The 13,461-nt window shown below is 39.9% G+C and overlaps 1 protein-coding gene across 3 annotated transcripts in view; it reads left to right on the plus strand.

Annotated features, from left to right (window-relative positions):
• The window catches only part of BBS9 (Bardet-Biedl syndrome 9), a 434,574-nt gene that overhangs the window by 115,611 nt on the left and 305,502 nt on the right, over positions 1–13,461 (plus strand). For all 3 annotated transcript variants that reach the window (XM_033930592.1, XM_033930593.1, XM_033930591.1), the window contains exon 7: positions 5,349–5,433. In XM_033930592.1, the coding sequence (XP_033786483.1) occupies positions 5,349–5,433 (85 nt within the window). The remainder of the gene's footprint in view (positions 1–5,348; positions 5,434–13,461) is intronic.

Genomic DNA, 13,461 nt, shown 5'->3' on the forward strand with positions numbered 1-13,461 from the left:
TATAACTATATCCCAGTCATGGTTCTCCATGAACCACATCTCTGTGATAGCCACTAAAACCAACTCAGCCTCTTCCTTCACGGCCTCTAGATCCAGAACCTTGTTTCCCATACTTCAAGCATTGGCATATACAGCTTTCCAGACATTGCCCCCTTTTTTCCTTTTGTGTAGAGGTATGCGGTGATTCACTCACCTGGGGGCTTTGATCACCCTGCACCAACAAATCTAGTTTAAAGCCCTCCTCAGCGGATTACCCAGTCTGGACTGCTGCTGAAGATACTTCTTCCCTTCTTTGATAGATGCATACCATCCCTGTTCAGCATCCCTTAGAAAATCATCCCATGGTCCAGGAAGCCAAAACGCTCTTGACGACATCATCCATGCAGCTACGCGTTCATCTTCAGCATGCAAGCTTATCTGCCTGGCCTTTACCCTCAACAGGGAGGATTGATGAGAATATCACCTGTTCACTAAACTGCTTCACCTTATTTCCCAGAGCCATGAAGTCACTTTTGATACGTTTGGAGGTGTACCTAGCAGTATCATTAGCAGGGCCGCCATCAGAAATTTCTGGGCCCCTTACTGAGCAATCCTATTGGGCCCCCCATGCACCCCTCCCCCCCCCTGACCCCCCTTCTTCCATGGGCCGAATATACAAATACTTTTCTCTGTCGCCGCACTCTTTGACCAAAAGATTTGTAAGCCTGCAACCACGTCAAGGTAGACTCTTTCAGCAGGGCCCTAACTTAACCTAAACAGCTGCGTGTTAATGATGATGTATATGTTATGATGATAAATAAGTGCATATGAGCACATCATTAACATGCAGCTATGGATGAATATATAATGATGTTATGAGTGTGCACCTCTTCCTTCCCATCCTCCTCAGCATGTCACATACAGCATGTTACATTACACAGACTTTGTGTAATGTAACATGCTGTATGTGACATGCTAAGGAGGATGGGAAGGAAGAGGTGCACACTCATAACATCATTATATATTCATGAATCAATCTGATAATCATCACCACCAGGCTGTGTGTGTTATGGGATGGAGGAAGAAAGGTGCATGGGATGGAGGAAGAAAGGTGCATGTTTAAATTGATCACTGCCTTACTAGTTCTGCAGCTCCTCATTCTGCTCCTCTCGTCCTGTCCTCCTAGAGACGTGGTGATGTCATCCGGCCGACCCGCTCTCGCAGATTCAGTGGCAGGCAAGTGATGTATCTCCTGATTGGCTAGGTACCCTAAGCCCAAGCCAATCGGAGTGGAGACAGGGCAGGCCTTGGTGAAGGAGTCAGAAGACGAGAGGCACGCACCTAGTATATCGCCGGCTGCGGCTGCGGGCCAGGTAGACGGATCCACTTTTGTCCGAGGGGGTGCTATCAGGAAATCGGCAGAGGACAAAAAAAAGTATGACAGCAGTGTTTATTGTTTATTGTTGTGCACAGCAGAAGCATAATACAGGAATTTGTGCTATGGTGGCCTAGGACCAATGTTCCCTCTAAGGATTGATGAGATGTGTGCAAAAAAAATATGCATGAGCGACAAGTTACATACTCCACAAATTTATGAGCAGGCGCGGAGGACGCATTTTTAAACAAATGTAGTTTATCCTTGTACTCCTTATGTATTTTTAATCATCCATGGATATGTTTGTATGTTTAATGTTCAAATGGTTTTATTTATTTCCCTTTATTGAATCACAGCTCTATTATTGTATTTAAGTTCTTAGCAGGTTTACATTTAAAAAGCAGACACTTATCCACTATCAAAAGTAGATTCAGTTTCATAAAACTCTGCAACAAGTCACGTGTTTAGATGGAAAAACACATTATCTTCTGCAATTTCCAACCATTTACAGCATAAATGGCAAAACATTTTATTTATTTCCCCAACATTTTATTTATTTCCCCAAATTAATTTTTGTTATACGCATTGAAAATATTTGATATTGCGTTTAAATCAAAATCTCAATAAACTTGAAACGAGTGCCCATGAGATTGTGGGAGGGTTAAATACTCAAAACTTAGAAGAATAACAATTTACTTAAAGTTTTTGCTTTGCCAGCTTTCTGGTATCTTTACATACAGTGCCATACCTAGCATATGTAACACCCGGGGCCCATCATTTTTTGGCACCCCCCCATCTGTACGAAAAACATGATTTTTAGTAACAAGCCACACGTCACACATGAGTACCTAGGAAAAGGCAGCATCTTACATATTGCAGTGAGCAGTACATCAATACACCCATTGTAAAACTAAACAAGCCAGACCAGCACAGATCAATCCTACACCTTCAATCCTAACAGAAAACCATGTCTTTCGAACACAAGAACACAGAAAACACCTTCGCCTAGTATGGAATATGTCATCACAAACTAACCCCTCCCCCTTTTACAAAACTGTAGTGTGGATTTTAGTCACGGTGGTAACAGTTCTGACGCTCATAGAATTCTGAGCATCAGAGCTGCTACCACCACGGCTGGCGCTAAAAAACGCTCCACAGTTTTGTAAAAGGGGGATAAAATAGAAATACACAGCTTCAACACTCTAGCTGAGGGCGCCCAAACTTTTTGGGCTTGCGAGCTACTTTAAAATGACCAAGTCAAAATGATCTACCAACAATAAAATAAAAAAACACAAAGCACACTATACGCTGAGAAAATGTTAATTATCATTCCTATTCTGGGTTTTTTTCAAAGAGGTCAAGGCAGATGACTCTATGCATTGTCACCTCAGTAACAACAATACAAAAATAGACAAATATACCCCCTTCCTTTTTATTAAACCACAATAGCAGTTTTAGCGCAGGGAACTGCGCTAAATGCCCAGCGCTGCTCTCGACGCTCATAGGCTCCCTGTGCTAAAAAACACTATTGCGGTTTAGTAAAAGGGGGCCATAGTGCAAAATATAGACAGCATATATAAATTCAGACACATTTTGATCACTAAATTTAAAATAAAATCATTTTTCCTACCTTGTCTGGTGATTTCATGAGTCTGGTTGCACTTTCATGTTCTGACTGTGCATCCAATCTTTCTTCCCTTCTTTTAGCTTGTATGCTTCCTCTCCTCCAGACCTCAATCCCTCCCCCAACTTTTTCTTCCTCTCTCCCTGCTCTTTCTTTCTTTTTTCTCTCTTGATGCCCCCTTTCTTTTTTTCTGTTTCCCTTCTGTCTCCCTGCCCCCTTTCTTTCTTCCTACCCTCCACAAAGCCACTGCTGCCACCATCGGGGGAAACAGGCCCCAAAGCCACCGCCGCGGATGCCCGAAGCGCTCTCTGCTTCACACCGGGCCGACCAGCATTCCCCCGACGTCAATTCTGCCGTCGGAGAGGAAGTTCCGCCCAGCCAGGGTGTCACAGTATCAATCCTGCAAGGTCCTGTAATCTGAGACAAGCTTTCCTCCATCATTATGGCCTCCTCTTCCCCATTGCTGGAAATCTTTGATGCCTCATGAAGCATTTTATTGAAGTACCTCTCATTCTCACGGATGCTTCTCAGTCTTGCCATCTCCTCTCTCGATTCATTACATCCTTCATGAGGGATTCAAGCTTTAGACAGCTTGCACATGGAACCACTCCCTCTACTTGGGTAACATTTTCTGTTTGAACAGAAACAGTAACCTGAGCAACAGCTTTGGTCACATGATGCTTCCCATTCATACTGTGGTTGCAGAAGTACTTGTACCTTTTCCCAAGTTTGAATGCTAGCAGGCAAGATATTCCAATGGAGTTTGTCTTTCCCTTAGCAGATCCTCACTCAGCACTAGTTCAGGACAAGGATTCTCACTCAGCACCTCAGCTTTCTGCGTAATAATATGAAATCTAATTTTTAGAGATTTTTGCATCTGCATACAATGAGAAAAAAAATGCAATGATAAGCCGGATGCATAAAGATTAGGGTACACTCAATGAAGTACTTTTAAAATCAATAGGAGGAAATATTTTTCACTCAGAAAATAGTTAAGCTCTGGATGGAACGCATTGCCAGAGGATGTGGTAAGAGCAGTTAACTTAGCTGGTTTAAAAAAGATTTGGACAAGTTCCTGGAGGAAAAGTCCATAGACTGCTATTGAGTCAGCAATGGGGGAAGCCACTGCTTGCCCTGGATTGGTAGCATGGAATGTTGCTACTATTTGGGTTTTTACTAGGTACTTGTGATCTGGATTGGTCACCTTGAAAATGGGATAGTGGGTTAGATGGACCATTGGTATGACCCAGTATGGCTATTCTTATGTGTGTGGCACAGTGGTTAGAGCAGTGGTCTCAAACTCGTGGCCCAGGGGGCCACATGCGGCCTGCCAAATACTATTTTGAGGCCCTCGGTATGTTTATCATAATCACAGAAGTAAAATAAAACAGTTTCTTGATTATATATCTCTTTAGCTGTAAATTACAATATTATTATTAAGACTTAGCCATAAGGAAAGATTTATAAACTGTAAAGAGTTTTACCTTGTGCAAAATTGTCAATTCTTTAATAAGACATTAGCTATTTTTTCTGAGGCCCTCCACTAACCTACAAATCCAAAATGTGGCCCTGCAAAGGGTTTGAGTTTGAGACCACTGGGTTAGAGCTATAGCCTCAGCACCCTGAGGATGTGGGTTTAAATACCATGCTGCTCCATGTGACCCTGGGCAAGTCACTTAATCCCCCATTGCCCCAGGTACATTAAATAGAGTGTGAGCCCATCGAGATAGATAAGGAAAAATGCTTGAGTATCTGAATTTAAACCACTAAGGTTATTAGTGGTACTGTATATACATACTAAAATAAATAAATCAGATGGAAGAAACAATTTTCTATTATATTAAGGTTTCTTCAGAATGTTCTATGCATTTTAATATTTAGCTTACAAATCTCTGTAAACCCTTAATATAAAACAAAACAGACATTACTTTAATTTGGGCATCTTGTTGCTGATAAAATGTTGAGATGCAGATAACAGAGTGGCCACGTTACTGCTAGAATATGAGAGTTAAATCTTTAACTTGTTATTTTGAAAGTTTAGCTAACAATATAATATATTGATTAGGTTTTTTGGAGGTGGGTATGTTGAGGGAACAAGAAAATATAAATTATATGGCTATAGTTTATATTTATGTATGTATTAATTTTTATCTTTAAGGTATGGAATGTACTTTTAAATATATGGGGTATGACTACAGGTTTGAGCAATCTGTAAGTCGAAATTCCATAATGACAATGGTATGATTTCTTTTGAACTGCTTTTTTCTTTGGGTTGTGTTAACAAAATATAAGGGCGATGCAGCATAGAATAAAATTAGATTTAATAAAAATTTACAAGTAATTTATAAGTCATTAATTTTGATTTAACAGATACCAAGTACTTGCTGTTGCAACAGATACGGATACTAGACGAGACGTGGAGCAGCATAAACTTGGTTCTGGAAAGAGACTTGTGGTGAGAACTTCTTATTTATTTGATTTTCAGGTTACTTGAATAGCTGGTGCATTAAAATTTTGACCAGACACTTCATTCTATTTATTTTTCTTGACTTAGATATCAAAAGCTCTATTAATGTTCTTATATCTCCTCTCTGTTAAAGAGCATGGCATCAATAAAGTCAGAATTGACCTATTAATTACTGGGGTCGCTATTCAAAGTGATTTAAATAACCAGAAGAAGCTTCTGGCCATTTAAATCATTTGTGCTAGGTTATCCAGGGATATTTGGCAGCACAACCAGATAGTGCCACTAAGGGCTCCTTTTACTAAGGTGCGCTAGTGTTTTTAGCGCATGCACAAGATTAGCGTGCGCTAGCCGAAAAATTACCGCCTGCTTAAAAGGGGCGGTAGCGGCTAGCGTGCGCGGCAATTTAGCGCACGCTATTCCGCGCGTTAAGGCCCTAACGCATCTTTGTAAAAGGAGCCCTCTCTAACTGCACATGCCAAAACTGGCTAGTTTGTAGGTGGTCCAGAAATGGAATTAGGGCAGAGGAGAAACTTAGCACCTCAAAAAAAAAAAAAAAAATACACTATTTATTCATTTTTCTATACTATTCTTCCAGGGGAGCTCAGAACGATATACATTTTTCCCTGTCTGTCCCAGTGGGCTCACAATCTATCTAATGTACCTGGGGCAATGGAGAGACTAAGTGACTTGCCCAGGGTCACAAGGAGCAGCGTGCGGAGGCTGTAGCTTTAAACACTGTGCCACTCTCTCCCCCTAACCTCCACTAACAAGTTAAGGACCCCCAAAAAGCTAGTACAGAAAAAAGGTTCTAACTTTATGTGGCAAATTAACTGGGCACTGATGTGAATATCTGCCTATGCCTGTTTAATTTTCCAATGCCCCCTCCCTCCCTTCTACCTCCTAAGAAGCACTTCAGGCCCCTTCCCACCTCTCACTCCCCCAATTGTGGCAGACTTACCTCCCTGATTTTTGGTGGTCTTATGGGGAAAGGGGCAGGAATGATGCCCACTCGCTTCTGCCCTGTGGTGTTGCCTCCTTAAAATGGCTGCTGCAACCTTTAGCGGTAGTCTCATGGTAGTTTGAAGAGGGAGAGAGGGGTATCCTAAGGTTTTCATATTCTTCCAAGGGGGTGGGAGGGAGGGGGCATTAGATAAGGGCTTTGGGATATTCCAAGAGGATTGGATTGGGGTGAGGGTGGGCCATTGGGAATGGCATGTATAAGTTCCAGTGTCCGCTACATAAATTAGTCACAGTATTCAGTGTCTGTACCAAGACATGGCCTGGCATTGAATAGCTGGTGCTAAAAGTTTACAGGTTAAAAATAGATCAATTTCTTCCATTTCATGTTCAGATATTCAGGAATCTTCAAAGCATTCCATACAGTAACTATAAGTTGCATCAGCACAATTTCAATGTATGTGTTAGAAATGTAGCTTATGCATGTTGATTCAGTCTTTGAAGTTACAGGTATCCATCCGTATCTGTGGGTTCGGTTATTCGTGATTCTCCAAAGCAGTCTCCTTCCCACCTCCCAGGCCCCTACACACCTTACCTTTAAAGCCCCGGTGGTCTAGTGGTAAAGCAGGGCAGGAGTGATCTTCCTATGCTCCTGCTGCATGTAGAGCTGCGATCAAAAATGATTGTCACAAGTTCCTGCAGCAGTCTCACAAGACCACATGAACTTGTGACACCACTGTGGCAATGTGTGGCAGCCATTTTTGATTGCAGCTGTGCACAGTGAAAGACAGTAGGAAGACTATTCCTGCCCTGCATCAGTGCTAAACCACCAGGGCTTTAAAGGTAAGGTGTGGAAGAGTTCGGGAGGCGGGAAGGAGACTGGTTTGGAAGGGGCTAACGTTATTTGCAAATTTTTGATATTCATGAGAGGACTGTGACACTATAACCCCTGTGAATGTGGAAGTTGAAGTGTTTTTCCAAAGATTCAGTAGCGTACACTGACCTGTAAATATATTTTGTGAAGCAAATTGGATTGTGACAACAGGCAAAAAAATTTTTAAGCAATCTTGTTAATTATTTAGCATTTCTGATCATTGAGTTATGGCCCAAGTACCCATCTAGATTCCCTCTTGTGTTAGAGTTGTATCTAAATTGAGAATTTAGGGGCTTTTTTTTGTAAAGCCTAGGTTGCTAATGGCCATTAGTGCTCATTAACCCTTTCAGGACCATAAGGATCGTAGGCCAATTTTTGTGGTTTTGACGACATTTTTATGGTAAAAAGGGCTTGCAGATGCCAAAAAATTGATTTTTTGTGTGAAATATCATTATTTTTTTAAAAAAAAATCACACTTCTGGCTTATGGACAGTGTGGCAAGTGAATCTTCTCGTCAATCTGGCAACGACGCTAATGAATGAATGTCGGAACCAGTTTGTTTACATAAAGGCAGTATCATATGGAATCCGTACATATCACATTTAGAACTGTAGACTATCCCAATCAAAATTTATAGGATTTTAAAGTTATGGGACAAATATGTCCCTTGGTCCTGAAAGGGTTAAATGCTGAACATCCTATATATACCTATTGGCCATGTGGCACTTAGCAGGCACCGAGCTTTAGTACAAGGGGTCCTTATTTCTGAGTATTGATATGTAGAAGGTGTTTTCATGGTGATCCCTCTGTTGTTTATGATGATGAGATTAGGAAAGAGAAAGCTCATCAGTTATATTTTATCTTTAGTTTTCTTATGAGATATTTACAATACATTGGCAACTGGTAGGTGAATGGAATCAAAAACCTAAATGGTATCTGTCATTACTCCTGGCAGAATTCTGTGCGACTGTGTAACAGAATTTCTTCAAAATTGCAAAGTCACGCAAAATTTCCCTTTTCTGCACAGAATCGTCTTCCTCCATGACATCTGTTCCTAAAGTGTTGTTTCTATGGGTCATGGCAGCGATTCCCACATGCTAAACTAAACTAAACTAAACCTTAAATTTATATATCGCATCCTCTCCATAATTATAGAGCTCAGCACGGTTTACAAAAGCTTAATATAAGGAAGGAACAGCATAATGGGGTTGGAGATTGAGTATAGAGGGGAAGAGAGCCTTACATGTTTGTGAATAGCCTCGTTTTTAGATGTTTTCGGAATAGTTGGAAGGAGCCCAGATTCTGTAGACGGAATGCGTTAAAACTTTCACCCTCAACAATCTGATAAAGCTTTGGAATCCACTTTGAAAAATGGTTCCTAGCAGCGGCAGCTACTCACACACGCTGCCTGCCGCTAACCTGGAATCCTCTCCTTTGCGCGGAGAGGCTTCTGGTTTAGTGGTAGGCAGCATGTGTGAGCTTTATCAGATTGTTGAGGGTGAAAGTTTTAGAGCATTCCATCAAAACAGACTGAATGATTGGCAAAAGGCTTGGAATCCACTGATTATTCTACTTGCACAAGTTCTTACTACTTGGGAGAAAACTCTAGCTTAGTGGTTAAATGCTGCAGGTGCTCATATTCAAAGCAATCTTTGTCTTTTGTAATTCTCAACTGTGCATTTTGTGAGTTCTAATTTTTTAAAATCATTTTATATCCTACACTTATGTCAATAGACCTGCTTCCTTTTTTTAAATGTATTATGATTTTTCTTTCGTATCTGAGGGTAGAGATCCACAGAGTGTTGGGGAATGTTGTAGGGGAGTTGGGTTTATGGAATTTGTGAAGGTTCTTTTGTTTTTTGCAAATTTGATCAAATAAATATAATAAAAAAGTTAACCTGACTCAATCAATATTCATTCTATGTGTTTGACATTACCTGATCATTCCAGGTTTTCTGATCTTGCAGCTGACTTAAATGGATCCATTTCTGAATATCCAGTTAAAACAGTGCTAATTTACCCAGTTATCTTCAACCAGACGTCTCTTAATACCAATGTATTGGTGCTTTTCTCCTTCCAAGGGCAGACCTTACAAATTTATCTCATGCATATTTGTGGTAATTCTGTAACCCAATGCAAATCTCTTGCATGTTTACTGTGGTAATTCCCCAAACCCATCTGACTATTTCTGCTTCCCAGGAAAGGGTTGAGAAGCACTGCCTTGGTCTAGCACACTACCTTTTAGGGAGAGGAGGAGATAGCGGATGTTGTGAATGGGCCATTTAGCCTTTATCTGCGATCAAGTTTCTTTAATCTCTTTAAAGATGTATTTCCCTACATTTTTGTTTTGTGGGTTACTTGTGTCACTTTTTTTGCTCCCCTCCTGCCCTTTGCTCCAGGTAGGGTAATCTAAATTTAGACAGGCTGGCCCTCCTCTGGGGCCACTTTCCAAAGCTGCTGGTTATCAGGTAAAGGATAGGGGGATGAAAGTGGAAACATGAGATCCCTTTCCAACCATGACATACTAGAGAGGGAAAACATTAGACCTAATTCACTGATAGTGGGTAGGGAACACTAGACACAAAAGTGTTGAGAGCCTTTGCAAAGTGAAGTACTATGAAAACAAACCAACCAAACTTCACTAAGGTGGACTTTTACAAAGGTATGCTGCTTTCTCTGGTATAATTTAATGAAAATACTGAATTGTACTGAAATTCTGGATAACAATTAAGAAAAATATTGTTTAAATGTTGTCAAATAAACTTGCAGAATTTGGATTTTTTTGCACAGAATTCCTCCAGGAGCATATCATGAAAACAAAGGAGGTGATATTGATAAGTTACTTCTTAAAAGAAGATCAATGTTACATTTTTAAATTGTTTAAATTCGGAATTAGATTTGAGACTTTTTTTGGTGAATTTTTAACAACTAGTCTTTTCTTCTCTCATTTCTTTGTTAGAAAATTTTTCAGAAATGGTCGTCTTATTCTTCTGTAATGATTAGTGGTTTTAGTGTGATTTTACTTACACACAAGTTAGTTTTTTAAGACAATGTCCATCTCAAATTCATTACTGTAAGCATCATTGATTACTCCATGTACAGGTAGGTACTTACGACCGCATGTACCTTTTCCCTAGTAGTCCAGTGGTGTATCCTGCCTGAGCCCCTCCTGCCGATGTCAAAAGCCAGCAGCGCACCCGGGCCAGCACGCACAGGAGCTTTTAGAACTCCTGCCCCGTCCCGCCCTGCGCCGCTGACTGAAACACTGCCGTAAATTCTCACGGGACTTTTGGTTCTCGCGGCAAGCCTATATAATGCACCAGGGTATGTATTGGATCCTTCCTGAGCTCATGGAAAATCCATGATTGGTTATACTTAGAATGGCAATTGATGTCCCTATTGCGACTGTTCCATGTGTTGAGTATCAGATTACCCAGTTATGTAAAGGACAATAGCATTTTAATTGACTCCTGGAAAACCTTGAAATTTATTAACAAATTAACATACTCCAGTAGAGAAATCCACATATCAGTCCATATGGCTAAACTCCAAGATTCAAATTGGCAAGTCTGGGATCTTCTGGAAGCAGTGGATGCAAGCAGGGATATGATGTTAGGTCAAATGGAAAAATGCTTGAGTTTTCATGACTGCAACAAAAATTTGGTATAGCTAACTCTCAAAACTATAAGTGGATGCAGTTGAAGCAAGCCATTCAGAAGGGGTTCCCTGATTAGCAAAATCTAAAAAATTATTATAGTCTGCAGATCCTTTCCTTCCAGACAGATTCGTTAGGACATCAGGATGCCAGGGAGTATAAATTAGTATCTGAGTTCTTGAATAAAACCCCCCAAAATGGTCTTTGTGACATTTAGAGCATTGAGTTAAAGCAGTGTATATCTGCATCTCGATGGCCACGAATTTGGACTTGGAGGATGAAATGTACAGCGTCAGCATCTATGAGACAAACATGTTTTTTTCTGTTACATAGATCTTTTTGGACCCCTGTTAGGTTACATAAGTTAGACAGTTCTAAATCTAATAGATGCTGGCACTGTCATCTAGACATTATGATACTGGATCATCTGTTGTTCTATTGTCCTTTGATACTTAACTTTTGGAGATCAATATGGGGTAGAATTAATAACATTTTGGAATCATCAATTCCACTAACGTATGAGGCAGTCATTTGTGGAACATTATTACATGTTAAGCCCCCTATGGATCAATATAAAGGCCGTCTTTCCTTATAATGACTGGGATAGGCATCCAGATGATAACCCGAAACCGGAAGAAGTATGATCGTTTAAATTTTCCTTTCTGGTGGGCAAATCTTTGCTCCAGTTATAGATTTGAAAAGATGAACACTGATAGTTTGGGGCAGGGTAATATATTTAAATTAGTATGGAGCCCGTTGACATCTTATGTTACCTCACTATAATAGGTTTTTTGATTGTGAGTCAGTTTTTGCACATCCAGGGAAGGGTGGGGGGGATTATTTCTGTCATAATTTGATTTTTAAATATTTACATTTGGGGGGAGAGGATAGAAGGATATGGCTAATAGGGTAAGGTTATTGGGGAAATCTATGTTTCTGTGTTTTATTAAATTATCATTAGGTGGGTGGATAGGGGGGGAGAAATTGGATGGTTATGTATAATTGAAAGTTAATTATATTGACTTATATTGATTTATTATAAATGATATATTTATGTATTGCACTATTGAAGATTGGAAAATCAATAAAGATTTTTTTTTTAAAAAGATACTGGGCTAGATGTTCTGTCCCAGTAATGGCATGTTCTTATGGATTCGATTTCAAATGGGTTGAGTAATAGATAATTAATGGTAAATAAAAGTGACTGAGAAAAGAAGGGTAATTAATTAGTAGAGTGCTCCGGGGATTGGAATAACCTACAAGTGGAGGTATTAGAGACTAGGATGTTAATGAAGTTCTAGAAAGTATAGAACAAGCACAGTGCTTTCTTAATTTTGCAGACATAAAAAGAAAGCCAGAGATCAAGTGAGGTTGAAGGCAATATGCCAGAAATGAAATTGTGTTGTGTAGACTGTTTCGTCTCTGGAAACAATTATTTAAATACAGATATTCTTTTGCCATTTGCTTTCATTTTTACTATTATGGATTCTATTTCCCTTCATCTCCAACTATAACAAACTTGATTTGATTTTGATAGTCATTTATAGGCTTTTATATTAATTATTTGAGAGAGATTTATCACCCTCTGCTTTCTGGGTAATTGAACACCATAAGTAATCAGGGATGTAGTTAACTGGCACAATATTTTCCACTTGTCATGTTAATTATTTTTAACTCAAGGTGAAATCATTGTAAACATAGTTGTACTTTTTTGGTTCCTAAATCTAAATGTTGAAGTGTTTTGCTAGTTTTAATGGACCCAGGCACATTTGTATTTACAGTTTTGGTGTTTTTAGCATGCCTTTCACTAGCTGATTTGCCCCTGACGCAGCCATATAGGCAAAACGCGGCCATGTCAGGCACATCTTTGTGTTTCTGGGAGTAGTTTTAATAAAGACTTTAACATTTGGATTTTTGTTTGGTCTGCTTCTTTGTTTTTCCTGTATGGTGACTGGCTGCCTTCTTTTTTCTCACCCAAGTTAAGAAGCTGGCAATTGTTGAGTAATTTATTAGAGGCTCTGCTGAATGCAGAACCTATTGGAAAATGCATGTTAAAGATACCAGCAAATAGACATGTATTTGTCAGTATGTGCAGCATGAAAACTGATTTCACTAATGAACATATACAGAAAAGAGTGGTAGCATGTTGTTTTGCACCTCTAATTACCAACTTTGCTAGTATATATATATATTCATTCAATTTTTTATACCATTCTCCCAAGGGAGCCCAGAACAGTTTACATGAATTTATTCAGGTACTTAAGCATAATTCCCTGACTGTCCTAGTGGGCTTACAGTCTATCTAATGTACCTGGGGCAGTGGGGGAGCAGGTGACCTACCCAGGGTCACAAGGAGCCGCGTGGGCCTGCACGTACACCTCAGGGCACCTAGGCTGTAGCTCCAACCATGGTGGTGCATTTTCAGACGTAGTATGGTAACAGATAGCATGGTAAACTTAGACAAGATGGCAAAACATAGCCAACAGCATGGTAAAACACAATAATGGTAAAACATGAAACGGTGAGCCTT

The sequence above is a fragment of the Geotrypetes seraphini genome, chromosome 2 (assembly GCF_902459505.1).
Source record: "Geotrypetes seraphini chromosome 2, aGeoSer1.1, whole genome shotgun sequence".
Classification (NCBI taxonomy): Eukaryota; Metazoa; Chordata; class Amphibia; order Gymnophiona; family Dermophiidae; genus Geotrypetes; species Geotrypetes seraphini.